Below are 27,021 nucleotides of genomic sequence, written 5' to 3'. Positions count from 1 at the left end.
CCATGGAACAACACCATGACCTATAATTTCATTTCTCCCATTCATTTAAGGAATATGTATTGGACACCTACCATGTACCAAACAACCTAATGGCCAGAGACAGATATCCTTGGACAAAAAACATAAAGTTCCTACTCTCAATAGAAAAAAAAAAATAAATCCAATGTCTGAAAATAATGAGTACCATGGAGAAAAATAAAGCAGGGTAAAATGATAGAAAGTGAGAGTGCTATTTTACATAGGACAAAAAAAAAGCCTTTCTGAGAAGACAGTATTTGGAGGAACCCACATCTGCCTCTAACTCTGTCCTACCTGATGTCATGGGTGACTTGCAGGAGGTCAAGATAGAGCTGCCCTCACACCTAGAGATCCAGCAGGAGCTGAAGGAGCTGCAGGTATGCCCAGCACAAATAAAGAGAGCTCACAGGACAGAGACAACTTGTACAAGCTGTCACAGCCCTGGTTCCTTGTACCCATCTTCAGAAAGAAAAGAAAAGCACACCTGATGCCCCAATTCTACCATCCAAATCCTGGGTAATATGTCCCTTGTGGCCAATACAAACCCGGAATCATATAGGGAAGGGAACTCTGGGACCCACCTTCATTCAGCCTAGCTAAGTTGACACAGTACAAAACCACCAAGAAAACGTCAAGTATTTAAATGGCACTTAGCATGTGCCATACGCTATCCTAAGCACTTCACATACATGAAACTCATTTAATTCTAACATCTGCTTTATGAGGTGCATGCTATTATTGGCCCAAGAGAAGCTAACAAACTTGGCAAAGGTCAGTCAGTAAGCGACAAAGCTAGATTCCTAGGCAATCTCGCTCCAGAGGCTGTGTTCTTAACCACCACAAGAGTGTATCACATAGCTCCTGCACTCATGGAGAGACACCCAAAACATAACACACATGTCAATATATGATAGAATATCAAGTAGCAGTAAATGCTATGAGGGGAGGGCCACAGTTATTTTGTAGAGAATGTAAAGGAAACCTTCTCAGGTGAAGTGATCTTGAGCAGAAAACTGAATGAGGTGAGAGGGAAGGGTGCTCCGAGCTGGGGGAACTGCACAGACAAAGGCCCTGGGGTTGGAGTAGGTATCATGTGTTCTAAAAAGGAAAGAGGTCAGCATGGGTGGTGCTGAGAAAGGGAGAAGACTCATAGAAGCTGGGTGGGTAAAGCCTGGAGTGGATCTGGCAAGGCATTCAAAGTTGTTGACTTTTACTAAGAATGAGAACTCCTGGAAAGGTTGTGAGCAGAGGACAATTTACATCAGGGAACCCAGTTAAGTAAGAAGCATTTGCCAGAATCAGAGCACACATGGTGAGTGCTAATACAAGGTGTGTGATAAGAGGTCGGAGATATTTTGGCGGTAGCATTGACAACATTTTCTAAGATTGGATGTAAAGACATCTCAGGTTTATGTAAATCACTAAGCAACAGAGTAGAGGCGTGTTGACTGTTGATTTCAGGAAGTGACTGTCTATTCTGTGTGTTTTCCCGTCACCCACCTCCAGAAGTATTTATGTATCCGGGTGTTTTGTTATGTACCAGCGCTCTCCAGCAGAACCTTCTGCCATGATGGAAGAGTTCAACTCCTTGCCATCCATTGTGATAGCCACTCACCACATGTAGCAATCAAGCATTTGCAATGTGGCCAGTGCAGATGAAGAATTAAACTTCTAACATCATTTAATTTAAATTAAGTCAAAGTTAAATGGCCACACGTGACTAGTGGTTACTATTTTGGACAGTGTAAATATATATAATATCGAATGTCAGATTGTTCAATAATTGAATTAATATTTTGAAGGTCTTTTTTGTCCTTACATAAAACCTTAAAAAATATATTCCTTTTTCCTTTCCTAAATGATCTGGGTACTCAAATAGGATTTCTCTGGGAAGCTGTTCCCACTGAGATCTTTTCCATACTTACACTATGACACTGAGTGAGCTAAAGAACTGAGATAAATACCTACCTAATTCAAAAGGGAGAAGTAAAAACTTTTAACAGAATAATAAGGCAAAAGTTATTCTATGACCTAATGTATCAGTCAGGGTTCTCTAGAGGGGCAGGGCTAATAGGATATGTATATATGAAGGGGAGTTTATTAAGAACTGTTGACTCACATGATCACAAAGTGAAGTCCCACAATAAACTGCCTACAAGCTGAGGACCAAGGAAGCCGGTCCAAGTCCCAAAACCTCAAAAGTAGGAAAGCCAACAGTGCAGCCTTCAGTCTGTGGCCTAAGGCCCAAGAGCCCCTAGCAAACCACTGCTATGGGTCCAAAAGTCCAAAAGCTGAAGAACATGGAGTCCGATACTCACGAAGAGTAGGAAGCATCTGGCACAGGAGAAAGATGGAGGCCAAAAGACTCAGCCAGTCTAGTCCTTCCACATTCCTCTGCCTGCTTTTATCCTAGCTGTGCTGACAGCTCATTAGATGGTGCCCACCTAGATTGAGGGTGGGTCCTCTCCCAGTCCACTGACTCAAATGTTAATCTCCTTGGCAGCAACACTCTCACAGATACAACCAGGAACAATACTTTGCATCCTTTAATCCAGTCTAGTTGACACTCAATATTAACTATCATACCTAAATTACAATCTTTTTCTTTTTCAGGTTCACAGAGCATTTTTACCTTTGTTATCTTAAAGATAGTCTTAACAACCTTATGAAGGGAGCAGATACTTCAGGGTAGAGAAAATTGGGGCAGAACTAAGGTGAGTGGACTGCCCAAAGCAAATGATGATCCATGAGTACCAAGACCTCAACTGCTGCCTTCTGCCTCCAGGCCTCACCCTTCCTCCCTGATGATGTGTGCTGGCCCTCACTTCTCTTAGCTTGTGCTAACCCCTTCCCAAATGAGTTCCTGTGTTCTTTAAAAACAACTTACTGGTTCAATTTGAAAACTACACTCTCCTCAGCCTTTTTATTGGTTTAATATATCTAAAAGTTATTTTTTAGGAAACTTATATTTGGTAAGCTGTCAAATGTATTTTATAGGACTCTATCCCTAGCTTCAGTGTGTCTTAACTAATAAAAGAGGGAAAATTAAGCATTATTCCATAGGAAGCAGATAATTGAAACATGTGCTGGATAATTTTAAAGAGATATTTAAAGATAATTTTAAATATCAAACTAAGCTTAAAAATAAATAAATAAAAGTGGTCTCAAAATCAGGAGCTCAATGGAGCACATCCCTTGCTAAAAATAGATCGTTCTGCACTTTCAAGAATTGGTGATATCATTTCCATTGAAGGTTATTGCTCACACTTGGCAATAATTTCTTTAACCTTTCATCAGGGTAAATGAACAAATTCATTTTAGATGATGAAAGAAAAGCATCTTTAGATCCTGAATGCATAAACTGGAAGAAATGATTGGGGATTAAGGTTAGAGATCCATATCTACACAAGCTCAACATCTAGTGAAGTGGGTCCCCTTCCCAGTTCAAACTGGTTACAGCAGGTGGAGACACAGCCCATCTGTCTCCAATATTGGCCAACAGGTCTTCAATATTGAAATGTAAAGGGGAGGAAACCAGAAAGGACATTTAATTATTCATCAAAATTGTGAGGCCTAATTTTCAAATTCTTTTTGAAAGCCAAATATACCTATTTAATTTTGAAATTACTTGCCAGAAAATTCTAAATAATTTAAAATAAGACTGACTTTTGATATTTTTAAATTAAAAGTAAGCTTGTCTATCACGTTTCCTCCTTTGGCAGACATCAATAATTCTGTACTGTCAGCCTCCTTTCTTTGTGCTTTGACTCTGAGTCTGACATTGTCTCTGTTTGAAAGCATTCTTCCCCAAAGTCATACACAAATAGGCTTTTTTTTTTAAATATAGAGTCTTGCACTGTCACCCGAGCTGGAGTGCAATGACGCAATCTTGGCTCATTGCAACCTCTGCCTCCCGGGTTCACGCAATTCTCCTGCCTCACCCTCCGAAGTAGCTGGGATTACAAGCGCACACCATCACTCCTGGCTAATTTTTTGTATTTTTAGTAAAGACGGGGTTTCACTATGTTGGCTAGACTGGTCTCGAACTCCTGACCTTGTGATCCACCAGCCTCCGTCTCCCAGAGTGCTGGGATTACAGGCATGAGCCACTGCACCAGGCCACAAATAGGCTTTTTAAAAATACCTTTAGGTGGGGCCTGGTGGCTCATGTCTGCAATTTCAGCAGTTTGGGAGGCCAAGGAGGTTGGATCATCTGACGTCAGGAGTTTGAGACAAAGCCTGTCCAACACGGTAAAACCCGGTCTCTACTAAAAATACAAAAAAATTAGCCAGGCATGGTGATGCATGCCTGTAGTCCCAGCAATTCAGGAGGCTGAGGCAGAATTGCTTGAACCTGGGAGGCAGAGGTTGCAGTAAGCCAAGATTGTGCCACTGCGCTACTCCAGCCTGGGTGACAGAGTGAGACTCCGTCTCAAACAAAAAAAAAGTACATTGAAAGAGTTCCCGGTCCAGTTACCTAACATTAGAAATATATCATCTTATGAAATCCATACACAACAGTTAAGATGGTGTTCTTACCACACTCCACAAATCAGCAAATAAAGGCAAGAAGAGATTAAATAACTACTGAATGACAAAAATCAGAATTTGAGTCATATCTGACTCCAAGCCATGTGTCCCTGTGTTTTAAATCTCTTTAGGTATGAAAGCTGGTTTCAGCATTATTTTCCCTAACTTTAAAAATATCCTATTCAATATAGTATTGGAAGTTCTAGCAGAGCAATCAGGCAAGAAAAAGAAATAAAGGGTATTCGATTAGGAAAGGAGGAACTCGAATTGTCTCTATTTGCAGACGATATGATTGTATATCTAGAAGACCCCATCGTCTCAGCCCAAAATCTCCTGAAACTGATAAGCAGCTTTGGCAAAGTCTCAGGATACAAAATCAATGTGCAAAAATCACAAGCATTCCTATACACCAATAACAGACTTAAAAAGAGCCAAATCAAGAATGAACTGCCATTCACAATTGCTACAAAGAGAATAAAATAACTAGGAACACAACTAACAAAGAATGTAAAGGACCTCTTCAAGGATAACTACAAACCACTGCTCAAGGAAATAAGAGAGGACACAAACAGATGGAGAAACATTCCATGCTCATGGTTAGGAAGAATCAATATCATGAAAATGGCCATACTGCCCAAAGTAATTTATATATTCAGTGCTATCCCCATCAAGCTACCAATGACCTTCTTCACAGAACTGGACAAAAACCACCTTAAACTTCATATGGAACCAAAAGACAGCCCGCATAGCCAAGTCAATGCTAAGCAAAAAGAACAAAACGGGAGGCATCACACTATCTGACTTCAAACTATACTACAAGGCTACAGTAATCAAACAACATGGTACTAGTACCAAAACAGAGATATAAACCAATGGAACAGAATAGAGGCCTCAGAGGCAACGCCACACACCTACAACCATCTGATCTTTGACAAACCTGACAAAAACAAGCAATGGGGAAAGGATTTCCTGTTTAATAAACGGTGTTGGGAAAACTGGCTAGCAATGTGCAGAAAGCAGAAACTGGACCCCTTCCTGACACTTTACACTAAAATTAACTCCAGATGGATTAAAGACTTAAACATAAGACCTAACACCATAAAAACCCTATAAGAAAATCTAGGCAAAACCATTCGGGATACAGGCATAGGCAAGAACTTCATGATTAAAACACCAAAATCATGGCAACAAAAGCCAAAATAGACAAATGGGATCTAATTAAACTCCAGAGTTTATGCACAGCAAAAGAAACAATCATTAGAGTGAACCGGCAACCAATAGAATGGGAAAAAATTTTTGCAGTCTGCCCATCTGACAAAGGGCTAATATCCAGAATCACAAAGAACTAAAACAGATTTACAAGAAAAAAACAAGCCCATTCAAAAGTGGGTAAAGGATATAAGCAGACACTTTTCAAAAGAAGACATATATGAGGCCAACAAACATGAAAAAATGCTCATCATCACTGGTCATTAGAGAAATACAAATCAAAACTACATTGAGATACCATCTCACACCAGTTAGAATGGCGATCATTAAAAAATCAGAGACAACAGATGCCGGAGAGGATGTGGAGAAATAGGAACAATTTTACACTGTTGGTGGAAGTGTAAATTAGTTTAACCTTTGTGGAAGACAGTGTGGCGATTCCTCAAGGAACGGGAAATAGAAATTCCATTTGACCCAGCAATCCCATTACTGGGTATATATCCAAATGATTATAAATCATTCTATTATAAGGACACATGCACACAAATGTTCATTGCAGCACTGTTTACAATAGCAAAGACTTGGAACCAACCCAAATGCCCATTGATGATAGACTGCACAGGGAAAATGTGGCACATATACACCATGGAATACTGTGCAGCCATAAAAACGAGTTCATGTCCTTTGCAGAGACATGAATGAACCTGGAAACCATCAACTCAGTGCTGGTGGGAAGGATGTTTAGATGCCTTTTCACAAAAGATAACACATTCCTGCCTCCTGGTTCCTCTAGGGAAATCCACTTCTGCTCATTCTGTGCAAGCCCTATATCCTCTCTTTTGACCCTTGCCTTTGTGTTGAAACTCCAGTCCCTGCGGGCTACATTCAGTCCAGCTCCCTGTGCACCTCACGGTTTCTTCTGTCATTTATTACCATGGGCTCCTTACCTGCCTCTGAAACCTAAAGACTTTCCGTATTGCTTTTGCACTTAGTATTTAAAATAATATGTCTATTATTTCTACATATTCAAACAGAAAGAGAGTTAAGCTGGTAGCCAGATGTCTTCTTTAAGAAACAAAAATGTACATATTTTTAAAGAAACTTCACACATAGTACATATTGCACTGAAACAAATCTTGCACAGAATCTCCAGAAAACAGCCCAACAAAACAACTATGTAAGCAACATACCCTAATTAAAACCAATGCTTTACAAGAATGTGGCAAGTTACTCAATACTAGAGATAAATAAGAAAGCTTTATAATAATCTCAAATCCTCCTCTAGCTATAACAAAAATTCTAGCCTTGACCTTTTACCATTAATTAGCTATTACTTCCAGGGCTCCCATTCCACACTTGTGAAGGCAATATGTCAACATTAAAGCTGTCTCTTTGAGCTGGGCACAGTGGCTCTCACCTATGATACCAGAACTTTGGGAGGCTGAGGCAGGAGGATCATTTGAGGCCAGGAGTTCAAGATCAGTCTGGGCAACAGAGCAAGACCTAGTCTTTACAATAATAATAATAATAAGGTTCTCTTTTTCAAATAGTTTTTTTCCCTTTCATTATAAAAGTAATGTGCTCATAATAGTAATCTAGGAAAATCATTATAAATATAAGAAAAGAGAAGATAACCATAAATTAACTGTAGTCCTCCAACTCAGAGACAACCACTATTTGAATATCAATGTTTTTCCTTTTTGTTTCTATGCATACAGTTTTCTTAACTGGAATCATACTTTATATAACATAGTTTAGTATACCATTTTTCTCATTTAACACTAATAATTAATATTTCCCACGTTTAAAAGTCCTCAGAAATATTTAATGCTGGTATTGTGCTGTAATTAAATATTTCTGTGTCTAACCATTGTCTAGACAATATAATGTGTCTAGCCATTGCCCTCTTCTTCAGCATTTAAAATAGTGTTGTAATAGTCAAGATTGTATATAAATCTTTGTTCATGTTTTCTAGTATTCACTTATTATTTACTCAGAGTAGACTTTTAAAAATTGAATCATTGAGTCAAAGGAATATTTTAAGGCTTCTGATGTATATTGATACTGCATTCTGAATCCACATAACAGACAATCCTGCCCTATGCCCCACACACGAGAGATCTGCCTGTTTCTCTGTCTCTCTCTCTCACACACACACACACACACGTGTGCATGTACATACAAATGCATTTATTAAAGAACACATGCATGCCTGATCAATCAGGATCCAAACACAGCATCATCCATCATTCTAAACATCCACTTTCATAAGACCACTCAGACATAGGGACACACAGCTTCACGTCTCTTACCCAATGTCCTCAAAACACAAAGAAACTGCATCTGAGTAACTCTCAGATTTATGACTCATGCCACTGCCACATCAAAGACAGACACTTCTCTAGAGAATTAGGAAGAACCTGGCTAAGAGAAGGACAAATTAACCTGACAAGCCCTTCCTCTTAACATATATGCAATAGATTCTTAGAAAATAAAGTACAATTTGTTAGTAGTACTGATAATCTATTTTCCAACTTCTCTTCATGATTCAATTCATGGCTCCTAAACTACTCATGAATTGGTGCTGTATTTGCAACAGTTGAGGAGCACTTTGCAATATAAACCAATTTATATTACTCTTAAATTTATCTCTCTGTAGGTATAGATATAACATGCACAAAACATGATAAAAATTCTTTACATTAGCTACTAAATGAGCATTGACATTAAACAATTTTGATTAATTTTATTTTCATAAAAACTTCAATTACATAAATTTTAATTAAATAAAAATTTAAGTAATTTTTAAATTCTGAAATTTAGTAATTATAATTTTATTTCCCTTTTATTTTTCTTTGGGTAGGGATAGGGCCTCACCATTTTGCCCAGACTGGTCTTGAATTTCTGGGCTCAAGCAATCCATCCACCATGGCCGTGCAAAATGCTGGGATTACAGGCATGAGCCACCATGCCTGGCTCATTTTACCTTTTAATTTTAATAAATAATTCTGGATATTTTAGAAGAAAAACAACATTTTAAATAGATATAAAAGATAATTTTAATTTCTCATTTCTTACAACTAAATTAATTTACATGTTTAATAGAGATATTTTCAAATGTATATCTTCTCCGAGTACAATTGCCTATTTTAAATATTTAAACAAATGGCATATGAACCTCCATTTATGCTTATGTCCTGGGCCCCCAAATGTCAGAAGATGGCCTAAATGACAAAGGTTAATTGCTCTCCACCAGTAATGTATGAATGCACATTTTCCCATGCCAAGATGAAACATTACTTATAGTTATTCACAATTCTTAAGTGAAATTTTTCATTTGCATTGCTTTGATTACCAGTGAACATTTTTTAATATATGCTTACTAGTCATTTGTAATTTCTCATCTGTAATTTGTCTCTTCATACACCTGGCCCATTTTTAACATAGAACCTTAACATTTCTTCTTATTGATTTGTTGTGAGCACATCATATATTAAAGACATTGACTTTTAGTCATATTTCTTACAAACATTTCCTTAAGTTACCAGTTATTTCAAAATTTTGTTTATATTTTTTACATATATGCATTTTTAATTTGTGTATAGTCAAATCTGTCCATCTTCTGTGTTGTGACTTCTACTGATTTCATGCTTACAATATCCTCTCCCACTCACAGATAAATATTCATCTTAATTTTTTCTAGTATTTTCATTTTTTAAACATAACTCACTAATATACCTGGAATTTATTTTAGTATATAATGTAAACCCATGATTGGCATTGATTTTTTTTTCCCACATAGCTAGGTAAATTTCCCAATACCACTAATTAATCTTTCTCAATGATATGTGATATTTCCGTTATCGTATGTTAAGTTTTAAAGTTTGCTTTTAGGAAATATATTCCTTTCCATTGATCTGCAGATCTATTATTGAGCCACATTAACTAATTAATGTATTCTAAATATCCCATTGAATTGGCCTCAACCCTTCCATTAATCTTCTTTTCATACTCTGCCCATCCTCTTTCCCATCTTTCTATTTTTTGCAGTCAATCTTTAGAATCAAAGAAGCAGTTCTCAACTTGCTGCCACTTTGGGCTCTGCCTTGGTGGTAGTACTAGTAGCAGTAGTAGTAGTAATAGTAGTTATTTCCCCTTGACTGGAAATAAAGCCTAAACCAGGTGACTACTTGGTAGGAAGGTGGGAGTGGAGAACCACTAAAAATAATTCTAAAGTTTCCTTCAATACTAGTTGTCTATTGACTCCAAGGTTCCTTCTAACTCTACAATTAGAGTCTTGGCTGGGCAAGGTGGCTCACCCCTGTAATCCCAACACTTTGGGAGGTCAAGGCAGGAGGATCACTTGAGCTCAGGTGTTCAAGACCAACCTACCCAACATGGCAAAACCCTGTCTCTACTAAAAATACAAAAATTAGCCAGGTATAGTGGTTCATGCCTGTAATCCCAACACTTTGGGAGCCTGAGGCTCCAGAACACCTGAGGTTAGGAGTTCAAGACCAGCCTGGCCAACATGGTGAAACCTTGTCTCTTCTAAAGATACAAAAATTAGCTGAGCATTGTGGCACACACCTGTAGTCCCAGCCTACTCAGGAGGCTGAGGCAGGAGAATCACTTGAACCCGGGAGGTGGAGGTTGCAGTGAACCAAGATCACGCCACTGCACTCCAGCCTGGGCAATAGAGTGAGACTCCATCTCAAAAAAACAAACAAACAAAAATTAGTCAAGTCTGGTGGCTCATGCCTGTAATCTCAGCTACTCAGATGGCTGAGGCACCTGGAGAATAGCTTGGACCACGGAGGCAGATGTTTCAATGAACTAAGATCGCACCACTTCACTCCAGCCTGGGAGACAGAGTGAGACTATCTTAAAAAAAAAAAGTGGCTAAGAAGAATAGCTTGAACCCAGCAGTTTGAGGCTACTGAGTTATGATCATGCCATTGCATTCTATTCTAGTCTGGGAAAGAGAGTGAGACTCTGTCTCAAAATAAAATTAATAAAATCAGAGTTCCTTGAAACGTTATTACCAACAACTATTTTGTTCTGTACTAGAGAGAGCAGAGGCTCATAGTCAGAAAGACTAGTACATTGACCAATTAGTTAAATGACGTTAAGGAAGTAATTTTACTTTTATGAACCTTACCTTCCTTATCTGTAAAATGGAGAGGATAAATCCAACCTCACAGAGCTGTCAGGAAAATTCAAAGAGATAATGGAGGTATTTGCATGTAGGCAAGCAAAAAAAAAAAGAGATAATGGAGGTAAAGCACCATGATGGGACCCATAGGGTGTTCTTATTTTTTGTTTGTTTGTTTGTTTGTTTCTGAGACAAAGTCTTACTCTGTCACCCAGGCTGGAGTGCAGTGGCTCAATCTCCACTCACTGCAACCTCCACCTCTCAGGTTCAAGTGATTGTCCTGCCTCAGCCTCCCAAGTAGCTGGGATTACAGGCGCCCACCACCACGCCCAACTAATTTTTGTATTTTCAGTAGAGATGGGGTTTCACCATGTTTGCCAGGCTTGTCTGAAACTCCTGCCCTCAGGTGGTCCGCTTACCTCAGACTCCCAAATTGCTGGGATTACAGGCGTGAGCCACCATGCCTGGCCTGGTGTTCCTTAAATGTTATTGCCCAGGCATTTCCCCGCTTCAGGCAGCTTTTAGTCCTGAACTGTATCTTTGAAGGCATTAGGGTGTCTTTGAAAAATAAACTCTAAGGTTAATTCCTCAGGGCTTCAAGGGATGTCTCACTGACTGGCCTTTTAGCTCTCTGTGAGAGGAAAGGAAGAGGTTAACCTTTAGTTTTATGGAGTCCTGAGTTGGCTTCTTTATTTGACTGTTGGGAGCATTCAGCTAAGTTTTTGCCTTCAAAGATTCCTCTGCCAGCAGCAAAGAGAAAAGTGTGAACATTTTAAATGATTCAAGCCAGCTTGTCAGCATATTCTTCAAATCTTCCTACACATATATTTACACTTTGACTGTTAACAAGATGTATCATCCTTGTCCAGGCAGAGAAAGCAATTACTCTAGACAATTATCCCAGAATTGACACTAGCTTGGGCTTAGCATCACTCCAACTATAGAAATTATCTGTTAAAAAGAACAAGATAGATATGTAAGCTAAAGTCATTTTCTCTCCTAACTTGTCCTCAGTTAAAGCCTGGAAGTCTCCAAGCAGGGCCAACATCATGAAGCAGTCTTCAACAAAGTCACATCAACCCTGTCCCACCTCACCAACCCTCGCCCTGTTCCAGAACAGTCACCAACCCACTCAACATTGACCCAGTGTGTTATCTGTGGCTACCTCAGAGCTCCATGCCGCTGCCACCACCATCACCCGTGCCTGTGCTCGCCACTGTCCTCCTCCTTGGCAAATTGTGAAGTAAATGGTTTCTGCCTCTGTGGTATAACAAAACATAAATACAATTGACCTTCAAACAATATGGGTCTGACCTGCTCAGATCCACTGATACACAGGTTTTCTTCCACCTCTGCCACCACTGAGATGCAAGACCAACAACCCCCCAACCCCCGCTTCCTCCTCTTCAGCCTACTCAATGTGAAGAGGATGATAATGAAGACCTTTATGATGATCCCCTTCCACTTAATGAAGAGTAAATTCATTTTCTCTTCCTTATGATTTTCTTAGTAACATTTTCTTTCTCTAGCTGACTTTATTATAAGAATAAAAAGCATAATACATATAACATACAAAATATTGACCAGGCGAGGTGGCTCACGCCCGTAATCCCAGCACTTTGGGAGGCCCAGGTGGGTGGATCACCTGAGGTCAGGAGTCCAAGACCAGTCTGGCCAACATGGGAAAATCCCATCTCTACTAAAAATACAAAAATTATCCGGGCGTGGGGGCGCATGCCTGTAAATCCCAGCTGCTCGGGAGGTTGAGGCAAGGGAATCGTTTGAACCCAGGAGGCAGAGGTTGCAGTAAGCCAAGATCTCACCACTGCACTCCATCCTGGGTGACAGAGAGAGACTCCATCTCAAAAAAAAAAAGAAAGAAAAAGAAAAAAGAAAACACACACACACACACAAAATATATATGTTAATTAACTATTATGTTATCAGTAAGGCTTCAGGTCAATAGTCATCTATTCGTAGTTAAGTTTTGGGGGAGTTAAATGTTACACTCAGATTTTTGACTGCACAAGAGGTTGGTGCCCCTAACCCCTGCATTGTTCAAGGTTCAACTGTATTTGATCTTTATATCCTGTTCCTGGCATAGAGCTCCTAAAATCCTCCAAATTTATTGTCTTTCATATGCTTATGAGCTGACTTATGGTGAAAGCTGGTCACCAGAAAAACTAGCCACGTGATTGGAGGGTTAGAAATTTTAGCCTCCCTCCCCACCTCATCCTGGGGAGTAGAGGGGGGCTGGAGATTGAGTTCAATCACCCAAAGCAAATGATTTAATCAATCATGCCTATGCACTGGCAATGAAACTTTCACAAAAACCACTAAATGACAGGATATACATAAAGGATATAACCCTAAGTCATATCCTTTATAACAAACTGTAATAGTAAGTAGAGCATTTTCCTGAGTTTTGTGAGTCATTCTACCAAATTATCTAGTTACATTGGGCCACGCCAAGGCAAGGGTGGAGTCATAGGAACCCCCAACTTTGCTGTAAGCTAGACAGAAGTGTGGGTCACTAGGGACCTCACTGGTGCCTGGCAGCTAAAGTAGGGGCTGTCTTTAGGGACTGAGCCCTTTAATTTGTAGGATCGGACACTCCAGGTAGATAGTGTCAGAACTGAACTGAACTATTGGACACCCAGTTGGTGTCAGAGAATTAGTGTGAGAAAATATTTGGTGTCAATACAAGACACACATTTGGTGTCAGAAGTGGTATCAGAAAACACTACACAGCCCCAGACTCCCTTCCCCTCCCTCTTCCCCTTCCCCACTTCCCCCAAAGTGCCTCCACCCTAATTGTGCTCCTTGGAGCCCCAAAGGTAGTCCATAAATCCTATAAGTGCTGGTTTCAAAATGGGCCTTAAACTACAGAATTATCCCTTGCTCCTTCTCCCACCTCCTTCACCCACTACCACAAGAAATATAAACGATCTTTGCCCAGTGCTTTTTCATGTCTATGTCTTTGTCCACCTGGAATGTGTTTGCCTTCTGTTCCTATAAAGCTAAAGTTAAGCTCAAATGCCCTCTCAAAGTCTTCTCTAATCTCTCCACCAAACCTCATTTATCCCTGTTCATTACAGTCCATCTCTACTTCTCTTTATCTGTATGCTTTAATGGCATTTCAGTTTCTATCTATATTTTACTCTCATGTTCATAATGTATTTTCCCTACTAGACTGTAAACTCTTTGCTGGCAAGTAGGCCATAGTCAAGTTAGAGAAATATGTTGTGATCCATGTTTGAATTATCTTTGTATTCACAACCTCACATGGTATTTACAGAACAAATACATGAATGAATCAATCAGTCCTGCTACAGTGCTATGTGAAACCTACTAGCCTCAAGAGCAAAATGAATCCTTTAAGTGAATATGTGCAGAATCTGCTTAGTGAAGTAGAGCAGCTCCATTCTTTTCTACACAAGAGGTCATGGGGAAAATCGAACATATTTGACTGTGCTTCCCACCCAATTTCTTGTTTTGCCCAGAATCCTTGTTTACAGAACCACAGCAACTTTTGAATCAGAATCAACCCACAAAGAGTAAAAGAAATAGCAGGGGTCTTTGCTACTAATAAGATGAATATTGTTTAATACTGCTTTCCTGCCATTTGCTCACAAACTTCAAAAGCTTCAGGCTGCCAGATGCAGTGGTGCATGCCTGTAATCTCAGCACTTTGGGCGGCAGGCAGATGTAGGAGGATTGCTTGAGTCCAGGAGTTCAAGACCAGCCTGGGCAAAAAAGTGAGACCCTGTCTCCACAAAAAAAAAAATCAAGCAATTAGCCAGGCATGGTGGCACGTGCCTGTTGTCCCAGCTGCATGGGAGGCTGAGGTGGGAGGACCTCTTGGTCCCGTGAGGTCAAGGCTACAGTGAACCGTGTTTATGCCATTGCACTTTGGCCTGGGTGATAGAGCTAGATCCTGTGTCAAATAAATAAATAGCTTCAGGCCATGCAGAATTCTGAGAGTAATCATGAGTGTTTTCTTGTACCTGCAAACCACAAACTGACTTATGTGATTTAACAAATTTCACGGCCGGGCGCAGTGGCTCACGCCTGTAATTCCAGCACTTTGGGAGGCTGAGGCGGGTGGATCACGAGGTCAAGAGATCGAGACCATCCTGGTCAACATAGTGAAATCCCGTCTCTACTAAAAATGCAAAAATTACCTGGGCGTGGTGGCATTCGCCTGTAGTCCCAGCTACTCGGGAGGCTGAGGCAGGAGAATTGCTTGAACCCAGGAGGCAGAGGTTGCGGTGAGCTGAGATTGCGCCATTGCACTCCAGCCTGGGTAACAAGAGCAAAACTCCGTCTCAAAAAAAAAAAAATTTCATTACCCGATATCTAATGATTTGGTAAGAAATAAAAACTTTGCCTTGCCAATATTTTGTGATTTATTATCTCTGAAAGAAGTTGAAAACAGAAAAATGTAGGTGCTTTCGAACAATAAAACTCTTGACAAGTTCTGCTCACATCTATCATCCCTGGAGATTGATCCCTCCCTTTCCTCACATGGAGAGCTTGTCACAGCTCCAGAAAAAATACATTCCCCTAAACTCAACAGCTGATGAGAAACTAGAGATGAGAAACAAGAAAGGAACCAAAAGGAAGAACTGAGCACTGATCTCCATTAAGCTGACTCGACTAAATAAATGGTGAGGCTCAACTGTTACACTTCACTTCGCTATGCAGGGGGACGCTTCCATTTTATTGCCGTAGTAAATTCAGACTAGAAAGTGGTAGAACATTGGCATTTCAATCAAGGCAGCTCCAGATAGGCACAAAGCACAGAGCAGCAGGCAATCACACACTCACATACACTTTCCCTACCCGGCCCACTCAGCTCTGTGTTGAAAGCTTTATGAAAGAAAGGCTAGAGGATATCCAGAGATCGCTGACAAGATTCAAAGGGACGGAATTTTACAAATCCCTATAAAAGAGCCAGGAGCCCTTCCTTGCCAATGGGAATTTGAAATATGTCCCTCCACTCTTCTGGCTGTACAAAAGGAAAAAATCACAAACAACTTGCTGAGAATATACATTCCCACAGAATACATCACCCTCAAGCTAAATGCTCACTGTCCTCCCTTCTTCTTTAAGAACTAAGAATCAGTGACGTTACTGAGGTAATAGCAAGCCGTCTGACACCTTCAATCATTTGGCAAATTATAAAACAGGGCTATGTCAATTCAGCGACTGAAATAAGGAGGCAGACCGACATTATCAAATAAGCACGTGCAATACAGGGTATAAGAAACGGAGCAATATTTTAAGCGCTCAGGAAATGACAAATTTTATGTTGAGCCACATCTACTGCAGGGCATCATATGATATTTCTTCAGGTACAGACATTGCACAAGGGTAACCTGTTCTGTGCACATTTGTAAAGTATTTACATTCCATCAGCTTTCTTCTCAGTAGAAAAATATTTCTTTGCACATATGCCAGATGAGTTTCATAATGGAAGCCACAGCTTGCTTCTAAGTAAATTATTAAGTCATCAGCTCTTTAATGAAATGGAATTGTCTGCACTGACCTTTCAGATAAAAGATGCTCTTTTGTAGAAAATGACTGTCCCTAGAATAGAAAAAATAATTTAACCACAGGCTTGAGAAGATAATGGAAAGGGAATGAAAGCAGCATTTATTGAGAAAAGCCCCGGAAACTGAGTAGGCACTTGCTATGTGATTTCACTAAATGCTAGTATTAACCCTACAAGAAAAGAACAATTACTCCCACATTAGAGATGAACATATTCAAAGAGGCTGGATCACTTGCCCAGCCACACAATGCTAAGAAATGGTAAAAATAAGATTTGAAAATGTAGGGCTTACTAAAACCTAAACTTACTCAAATATTGTATGCTAACTCTCAGTCTGGATAAAGTTGGCCTACATAATCAACCTGGCTTTTCAACCCAGAATTAAATATTCTCTTAATAAATAAGCCAATTGGTCAACCTGGCTTTTCAACCCAGGATTAAATATTCTCTTAATAAGTAAGCCAATTGGTCAACTAATATGTATTAAGATCCATACATATTGAGTAATTGTATGTCATATATACATTTAATATATATAGACTATGTGTCCGAATATAATTGCTGTTAGCAAAAAGGATTCACTAATCACAAGCATAGTCAGAACAACATTTTTTTATTATACTTTAAGTCCTGGGATACATGTGCAGAACGTTCAGGTTTGTTACATAGGTATACAAGTGCTATGGTGGTTTCCTGCACCCATCAACCTGTCATCTACATTAGGTATTTCTCCTAATGCTATCCCTCCCCTAGCAACCCACTCCCCAATAGGCCCCAGTGTGTGATGTTCCCCTCCCTGTGTCCATGTGTTTTCATTGTTCAACTCCCATGTATGAGTGAGAATATGCAGTGTTTGGTTTTCTGTTCCTGGGTTAGTTTGCTGAGAATAATGGTTTCCAGCTTCATCCACGTCCCTGCAAAAGACATTAACTCATCTTTTTTTATGGCTACATAGTATTTCATGTGCCACATGTATATGTGCCACATTTTCTTTATCCAGTCTATCATTGATGGGCATTTGGGTTGATTCCAAGTCTTTGCTATTGTGAATAGTGCTGCATTAAACATACATGTGCATGTGTCTTTATATGATTTATAATCTTTTGGGTATATACCCAGTAATGGGATTGCTGGGTCAAATAGTATTTCTGGTTCTAGATCCTTGAGGAATCGTTACACTGTCTTCCACAATGGTTGAACTAATTTACACTCCCACCAACAGTGTAAAAGTGTTCCCATTTCTCCACATCTTCTCCAGCATCTATTGTTTCCTAACTTTTCAGTGATCACCATTCTAACCAGCGTGAGATGGTATCTCACTGTGGTTTTGATTTGCATTTCTCTAATAACCAGTGATGATGAGCTTTACTTCACATGTTTTTTAGCCACATAAATGTCTTCTTTTGAGAAGTGTCTGATCATATCCTTCACCAACTTTTTGATGGAATTGCTTTTTTCTTGTAAATTTTTTTAAGTTCCTTGTAGATTCTGAATATTAGCCCTTTTTCAGATGGGTAGATTGCAAAAATTTTCTTTAATTCTGTAGGTTGCCTGTGCATAAACTCTTTAATCAGATCCCATTTGCCAATTTTGGCTTTTGTTGCCATTATTTTTGGTGTTTTAGTCATGAAGTCTTTGTCCATGTCTATGTCTTGAATGGTATTGCCTAGGTTTTCTTCTTGGGTGTTTATGGTTTTAGGTCTTACATTCAAGTCTTTAACCCACCTTGAGTTAATTTTTGTATAAAGTGTAAGGAAGGGGTCCAGTTTCAGTTTTCTGCATATGGCTAGCCAGTTTTCCCAACACCATTTATTAAATAGGGAATCCTTTCCCCATTGCTTGTTTTTGTAAGGTTTGTTGAAGATCAGATGGTGGCAGATGTGTGGCATTATTTCTGAGGCCTCTGTTTTGTTCCACTGGTCTATATATATGTTTTGGTGCCAGTACCATGCTGTTTTGGTTACTATAGCCTTGGAGTATAGTCTGAAGTCAGGTACCATGATGCCTCCAGCTTTGATCTTTTTGCTTAGGATTATCTTAGCTATACAGGCTCTTTTTTGGTTCTATATGAAATTTAAAGTAGTTTTTTCTAATGTCAGAACAATTTCTTTAAAAGAGTTGAATAGAGTGAAAACTAAGAGTCATCTAATTCATCCATCCATTAATTCATTCAACAAATATTTATTTGAGTGCCTATGTCCCAAACATTGTTTTAGACAACGGGATACAGCAATAAACAAGACATACAGCATCTCTACTCTCATAAATTTTATATTCTAATGATGGCAGACAATAAATAAGTAAATAGATAATATGTCACTAGTGCAATAATAAAAAATAAGGCAGAATTGGAAAGGAAGAGTGATTGGAGGGTCTGTTTTATATTAAAATAGGTAAGATCTCTCTGATAAGATGACATTTGAACTAAGGACGTGAGGGAGTAAGCCAGGGGAGGAGGGAAAAATTGTTCCACAAAGAAGAAAATACAAAGACCCTAGGGCAAGAGTGTGCTCAGTATGTTCAAAGTCAGCAAGGAGGCAAATGTAGTTGGGGAGAAGGAAGTGAGGAGGAAAGACAATAGAATAAAAGAAACTAAAAAGACATGTCAGCTTCACATGTGTGGAGTGGTCAGATTCTAATTCAAATAGAGGTAACTGAGACAATTAATAAATTATTGGGGTGGGCAGAAATGGAGATGTAGGGGAAGGAAAGGGACAACAAATGCAAGAGATGGAAGAAAAAGCAGTTAAGTTATTCAGGAGTCAAAAATCACTGAGAGGACTCTGAAAATCCTTGAAGCATCTGATCTCTGTCAGATAAAAGAAATAAACATGATTGCTAACATTTATTGAGCACTGCTTTTGTATGGTTATTTATTTAATCTTTCTGACATCTATATGAAGGTAGTATTAGTATTATTCAATGTTACATATGAGGAAATTGAGGCAGACAGATCAAGTAACACGTCCAAGACTACACAGTCAGTAAGTGGAAAAACAAACGTTCAAATCTATAAATTCAACCCCAGAGCCCTGTTCCTAACCACTGGGCTCTATTTAGAGCATTCCTTACCAGATAATAATGTTTCCAAATAAATATGAGATGAAAATAATACTGTCCCTGACCACAAAGAGGCCATAAGTGAGTAGATTACTAGGTAGGTGAAATAGAGTTATGGGAGAATGTTAGGAAGCAGATGCAACCACAGAAGCAGGAACCCACATAGGGGAATGGGGGGTGGCTCAGTCTGCAGAAAGGCAGGCAAAGGAATAGAGTCACTAAAATCCTCCCCATCCAGCAGAGGCAGGGCTTCCTTGAGGTTTTTAAGTAATGAAGGGAAGATCTGACATGCAGAATCTGTCATGCAAGAAATATTTATAAAGTCAACAAATATATTTTTTAATGTTCAATATCACTAATCATCCAGGAAATGCAAATCAAAGCCACAATGAGATGTTGCTTCACCCCAGTTGGAATGGCTGTTAACAAAAAGACACAAAATAACAAATTCTGGTGAGAATTTGGAGAAAAAGGAACTCTTACATACTGTTGGTGGGAATATAAATTAGTACAGCCATTATGGAAAACAGAATAGGAGTTTCTCAAGAAAACTAAAAATGAATCTACCATAGGATCCACTAATCCCACTACTGGATATTTATCCAAAGGAAGAGAAGTCAGCATGTCAAAGGGATACTTGCATTCCCATGTTTATCACAGCACTATTCACAATAGCAAACATAATGGAATCAACCTAAATGTCCCATCAACAGACAAATAAAGAAAATGTTGTATACTCAATGAAATACTATTCAGCCATTTAAAAAGAATGAAATCCTTCATTTGCCGTAACATGAATGAGCTTGGAGGACATTATGTTAAGCAAAATAAGTCAGGCACCAAAAGATAAAAACCTCATGTTTTCACTCATGTGAGAACTAAGAAAAAATGTCTGAGCTTTTGGAAGTAGAGTGTAGGACTGTGGCTATTAGAGACTGAGAAGGGTAGGAAGGAGGGGAGGATAAACTGAGATTAGTTAAGAGATACAAAATTACAGCTAGATAAAAAGAATGAATTCTGGTATTCTGCAGCACTGTAGAGTGAATGTGGTTAGCCATAATTTATTGCACATTTTCAAAAAGGTAGAAGAAGAGAAGCTTTTGAATGTTCACAACACAAATGATAAATGCTTGAGGTGATGGATATACTAATTACCCTATACACACATGGAAATATCACTCAATATCCCATAAATGTGTACAATTATTACATCAACTAAAAATAAAACGGGCCGGGCCCAATGGTTCATGCCTATAATCCCAGCACTTTGGGATGCTGAGACAGTAGGATTGCTTTAGTCCAGTAGTTTGATACCAGCCTGGGCAACATAGTGAGATCTCATTATCTCATTTCAACAACAACAACAAAAATTCTTTAATTACCTGGCCATTGTGACATGCACCTGTAGTCCCAGCTACTTGGGAGGCTGAGGAAGGAGGATCATTTGAGTCTAGGAGGTTGAGGCTACAGTGAGCTGTGATCATGCCACTGCACTCCAGCCTGGGCAACAGAGCAAGACCTTGTCTCAAATAATAATAATAATAACAAATATAAATAAAAGGAAAGGGGAAAATCACCAAAAAATGAAATATTTATTGGATGTTCACTATGTGCCAGGGACTATGCTGGGAACTAGGGCTACAGAAGTAAGCAAGATAGTCAGGGAGACACACAATTTTTAAAAATATAAACAAATAGATTAGCAAGATTCTTTCTTTTTTTGAGACAGAATCTTGCTCTGATGCCTAAGCTGGAGTGCCACGGCATGATCTCGACTCACTGCAACTCTGCCTCCCAGGTTCAAGCAATTCTCTCCTACCTCAGCCTCCCAAAACTCTGGAATTACAGGTAACTGCCACCACACCAGGCTAATTTTTTTTTTTTTTTTTTGTATTTTTAGTAGAGACAGGGTTTCACCATGTTGGCCAGTCTGGTCTCCATCTCCTGAGCTCAAAGTATCCACCTGCCTCAGCCTCCCAAAGTGTTGGGATCACAGGCATGAGCCACCATGCCTAGCCAGCAAAATCCTTTTAAATAGTTCTCTAAGTATAATTATAGATGTAAAAAACAAAAGTACCTATAAATGGAGACGCTCCTTTAGGCTGAGTAAAGAGGGAAACCCTCTTCAAGGGGATAGCATTTGTATTAAGTGTACTAAGATCTACGTTACTGAAAGGAGCCAAATGCTGGACACTGTGGCTCACACCCATAATCCCAACTACCTGGGAGACTGAGGCAGTAGGATCACTTGAGTCCAGTCACTTGAGGCTGCAATGAGCTATGATTGTACCACTGTACTCCTGTCTGGTGACAGAGAGAGACAAAAAAATAAAGGAGTCAATCATGCTAAATCTGGAACGAAGCATTCTTGGCAGAAGCACTAGCTGCTGCAAATGCTCTTGGGTGGGTACAAAACTTATTGACCTTGTAAGGGGACATACCAACATTCACCTTGTAGAATAAATAGTAGGCACATACATGTGCTCCCCCATCTTCTAGTGCAATAGCTGAAGTTCAACAAATAAATGTTGAATTACGCAAGTAAAACCCCACCAAAACAATATTTTGATCTTTGGCAAGAGTATGAAACATTCTTCAGCTAAATCAAACTTAACGAGGTCAAGAAAAATTTTAAAAGAATTAAAACGATTTCAAAGTCTTAAATTGGCTGGGTGCAGTGGCTCACATCTGTAATCCCAACACACTGGGAGACCAAAGTGAAAGGATCGCTTGAACCCAGGAGTTCAGGATCATCCTGGCCAACATAGCAAGACCCTTGTCTCTACAAAAAAAAATTTTTTTTAATTAGTCAGGCATGGTGGTGTTCAATTGTAGTCCTAGCTACTCAGGAGGCTAGGGTCGGTGGATCGCTTGAGCCCAGGAGGTCAAGGCTGCAGTGAGCTGTGATTGTGCCACTGCACTCCAGCCTGGGTGGCAGAGTGAGACCCTGTCTCAAAGAAATAAAAGAGAAAGAAAGATCAATCAGGTTTCCTGTCTGACATTTCTACTTCATACTTCATAATATTGAACAAACATTCTATACTGGAACTAGAGTCACCTAAGACTTTAAAAGAAAGGAGGCAATGCTGCTCAGAATCGACCTACTATTCTTATTCCAAGGTCCTCTTTTTAGAAGCTGTATTTAAATGATCTCCCATCTACTTTCACCATTAGCAAGAATTTTATTTCTCTAATATATATTACATAGTCTTGCAAACCTGATATAAGCAATAAAAAGACAGCAACCAAGGAGTTAGTTGCTGAATACCACTAAGGATAGTAGAACATATGAAAGTTTAGAAGGGACAAGGAAAAGTGGGAAAACGACTTCACTTGGCATATGGAAATCAGTCCTGCTGGCTGGTTGCCAAAGACTGAATGATTAAAGCCCCAGTGTGCTAGAAACTTTGAAGAGAAGTATAGAAAAGGTCTGTGCCCTCTTACAGTTTATTGTATCAACTACAAAAGAGCAGTTTGCAAAAGTCACAAATAAAGTTTTGAAGACTGAGATAAAGAATAAAACTTAGCAGGAGATTGGAAATAGAAGGACATAAAAAAGAATTACTGAAGGCTTTGAAGGAAAAGACAGGGATGAACGATAAGCAGAAGAATAGAAAGAAAATACAGTGAATCCGAAAGCTTGACCTCATCAGAGTATTTATATAAGAGATATTGAGGTGCAAGATAAGTTTACTAAATACCCTGGAGTGAGTTCACATTGTGACATCAAAATTTACACAGGGGATATCACTGTTACTTACAGTTCACTTTTTTAAAAAGAAGGGGAAATGCTGTTTTTGGAAACAATAGAATCACACACTTGGAAAAACCTTGAAAGATCATCTGGTCCTTGAAGGCTTAGTTAGCTGTCAGCCTCCAGCTGTAAGCGCCTTCAGGATCTGCCTCCAATTTCTAGCTAAGGCCACAGTCTTCCAGGGCATTCCCCAGCCAATGATTGAGCACAGCAGGAGTATCACGGTCTGGCTTTTGTTCTTTGCTACAGAGATCCTTTTAATGTTAGCCAAGGCTTTGTCAGATCTATATAACAATCTGAGACTCTCTTTGCCCTATCCTGCTTTTCCTCCCTTCCCCATCACTTCCTGAAGGCTTTCCCTGCCTAATTATATTTCCTCCTCTTTTTAATCTTTCACAGACATTATACTCTCCACCCACCTATCGACCTCATGTACTCCTAACTCTATGTCCACATCTGTCTCCTGCTGGATATAATTAATGCAAAGAACACAGTCATAAAACTTGTATCCAACAAACGGCTTATGTCCAGAATATACAAAGAGCCTTTAAACACAATAAGAAAACAACCTAATTTTTTACAGACAAAGATTTCATTTAAAAAATATACAAATTGGCCAGACATGGTGGCTCACACCTGTATTCCCAGCTCTTTGGGAGGCCGAGGCAGGTGGATCACCTGAGGTCAGGAGTTCGAGACCAACCTGGCCAACACGGTAAAACCTCATCTCGGCTTCGCGGCAGGAAAATCCGACCCGGCAGCGTACCACCGCCGCTCTCAGCCCTCGCGTTTGCCCAGGGTCGGCCCGCAGAGATGGAAGAGGAGGCGGAGGCCGAGGAGCAGCAACGATTTTCTTACCAACAGAGGCTAAAGGCAGCAGTTCACTACACTGTGGGTTGTCTTTGCGAGGAAGTTGCCTTGGACAAAGGGATGCAGTTCAGCAGACAAACCATTGCGGCCATTTCGGAGCTGACTTTTCGACAGTGTGAAAATTTTGCCAAAGACCTTGAAATGTTTGCAAGACATGCAAGAAGAACCACAATTAACACTGAAGATGTGAAGCTCTTAGCCAGGAGGAGTGATTCACTGCTAAAATACATCACAGACAAAAGTGAAGAGATTACTCATATTAACCTAGAGCGAAAGGCACGGAAGAAAAAGAAGTCAGAGGATGGAAACCACAATTCAAGAGAGCTGGCCGAGGCTGGAGTAGTGGAGAGTGAGCAGTAAAGTCTCCTGCCGCGTGGAAAATGCAGCCTTCCACAGGGAGAGCGACCTGGAAATGCATACGGCTGCAAAGGGAACTTTGAAGGGATAAGTAGCGAATACAAAGAAAAGAAAGGCTAAGGTGGCTTTTTGTGCTGAATTCTCCACATTGTTAACTGCAAAAGCTAGTTTAAGAGGACAGGAAAGTCATAAGCAAAATACTCCCGGGTCTCATTCCAGCACATAAAAATGGTGTGTAATTGAATGGTATATATTGGAAATTATATATCTTGCAATTAAAATTGTGTGAGCAATAAAAAAAAAAAAAAACCTTCATCTCTACTAAAAATACAAAAGTTAGCAGGGCATGGTAGCAGGCTCCTGTAATCCCAACTACTCAAGAGGCTGAGGCAGGAGAATTGCTTGAATCCAAAAAGCAGGGGTTACAGTGAGTGGAGATCATGCCACTGCACTCCAGACTGGGAAACAGAGCAAGACTTCACCTAAAAAAATATATATATATACAAATACAAATAGCAAATAACCGCATGAAAATGTGTTCAATATCATAAGTCATCTGAAAAATGCAAATTAAAGCCACAGTAATAGATGCTACTACACACTCTAATGTTAAATATACTGTCAATACCAAGTGAGGTAGAGGGTGTGGATCAACTGACATACATTGATGGTGGAAGTAGAAAGTGGTACAATCACTTTGGAAACATAGTTTAACAGTTTCTTATTGTTTCTTATTGTATTAGTCCATTCTCACGCTGCTACAGAGGACTGCCGGAGACTGCGTACTTTATAAAGAAAAAAAGTTTAATTGATTCACAGTTCTACAGAGCTGGGAGGCCTCAGGAAACTTCCGATCATGGTGGAAGGGGAAGCAACCACATCCCTCTTCATATGATGGCAGGAAGGAGAAGTGCCAAGCAAGAGCAGGGAAAGCCCCTTATGAAACCATCAGATCTCAGAGAACTCACTCACTATTACAAGAACAGCAGCATAAGGGTGACTGCCTCCATGATTCAATTACCTCCCACCAGGTCCCTCCCATGACACATGGGGATTATGGGAACTACAATTCAAGATGAGATTTCAGTGAGGACATAGCCAAACCATACCACTTACAATGTTAAATGCATACTTACTATGTGACCAGTAATTCCACTTCCAGATATTTACCAAAGAGAAATGAAAATGTATACACAAAATGGCATGTACAAATATGTCCACAGCAGCTTTATTCATAATAGCCAAAAACTGGAAACATTCCAAATGTCCAAAAATGAATAAATGGACAAATTATAGTATATCCACATGATGAAAATAGTACTTAGCAATAAACATGCAACCAAACAAATGAATCTCAAAAACATGTTGAGTCAAAGAAGCCAAATATATTAAAGGACATATACAATTCCATTTCTATGAAATTCTAAACTACCAAAACTAATCTAGTGATTAAAATTGGATCAAGGGTTGCTGGGGATGAGGGATTGACCACAAAGGAGCACAAGGAAATTCTCTGGAGTGATGGAAATTTTCTATATCTTCATAGGTGCTGTTTACACTCAAAATGTATGCATGTTACTGCATGATTTTAAAAATGTGTTCCTGATACTTATAATACTAAATAAACACTAAATACTAAACAAATATATAAATAATTACTATATTTAATAATGTTTGTTAGTATTGTAAGTGGAATATTTATCTCATTTATATATCTAGATGATAATTACTAGAACTTTCTCTTTCTATTTTTTTTTTTTTTTGAGACAAGGTTTCTCTCTTGTTGCCCAGGCTGGAGTGCAGTGGCACGGTCTCAGCTCACTGCAACCTCCTCCTCCCAGGTTCAAGGGATTCTTCTGCCTCAGCCTCCTGAGTAGCTGGGATTACAGGCATGTGCCACTACGCCCAGCTAATTTTTGTATTTTTAATAGAGACAGGGTTTCGCCATGTTGGCCAGGCTGGTCTTGAACTCCTGACCTCAGATGATCCATCCGTCTTGGCTTCCCCAGGTGCTGGGATTACAGGCATAGCCACCGTGCCTGGTCATGTGTATTATTCTTATATCCAGAGACTATCAAATTCCCTTATTCTCTTATTTTTAAGCAAAGTCTTTCGGATTTTCTAGGTGTATAATCATATAATCACCAAAAAGAAATAGCCTGGGCACAGTGGTTCACACCTGTAATCACACAGGCTGAGGCATAAGGATCACTTAAGGCCAGGAGTTCAAAACCAGCCTGGGCAACAAAGCTAGTTTAGTAGAGACCCTTGTCTCCACTAAAAATAATTTTTAAATTAGCTGGGCATTGTGATGCATGCCTGCAGTCCCAACTACTTGGGAAACTGAGGCAGGAAGACTGCTTGAGCCCAGGTGTTTGAGGTTGCAGTGAGCTATGATTGTACTACTGCATTCCAGCCTGGGTGACAGAACAAGATCCTGTCTCATTTTTTAAAAAGGAATATCTTCATCTTTTATTATCCAACAATTATACAGACTACTTTGCTTACTCC

At 39.5% G+C, this 27,021-nt stretch overlaps 1 protein-coding gene across 1 annotated transcript; it reads left to right on the top strand.

Moving 5' to 3' along the window:
* The first annotated feature begins 24,096 nt into the window (after positions 1-24,096).
* Positions 24,097-24,808, top strand: LOC105732380 (centromere protein S). Its single transcript, XM_012474428.3, has one exon. The coding sequence runs from the start codon at positions 24,097-24,099 to the stop codon at positions 24,511-24,513; it is 417 nt and encodes a 138-aa protein (XP_012329851.3). The 3' UTR covers positions 24,514-24,808.
* The last annotated feature ends 2,213 nt before the right edge of the window (positions 24,809-27,021 follow it).

This window comes from Aotus nancymaae, unplaced genomic scaffold (genome assembly GCF_030222135.1).
Source record: "Aotus nancymaae isolate 86718 unplaced genomic scaffold, 86718_ANA_hifiasm-v0.15.2.pri h1tg000065l, whole genome shotgun sequence".
NCBI lineage: Eukaryota > Metazoa > Chordata > Mammalia > Primates > Aotidae > Aotus > Aotus nancymaae.
Note: the sequence above shows the minus strand (reverse complement) of the source record. Positions and strands in the feature narration are given on the sequence as shown.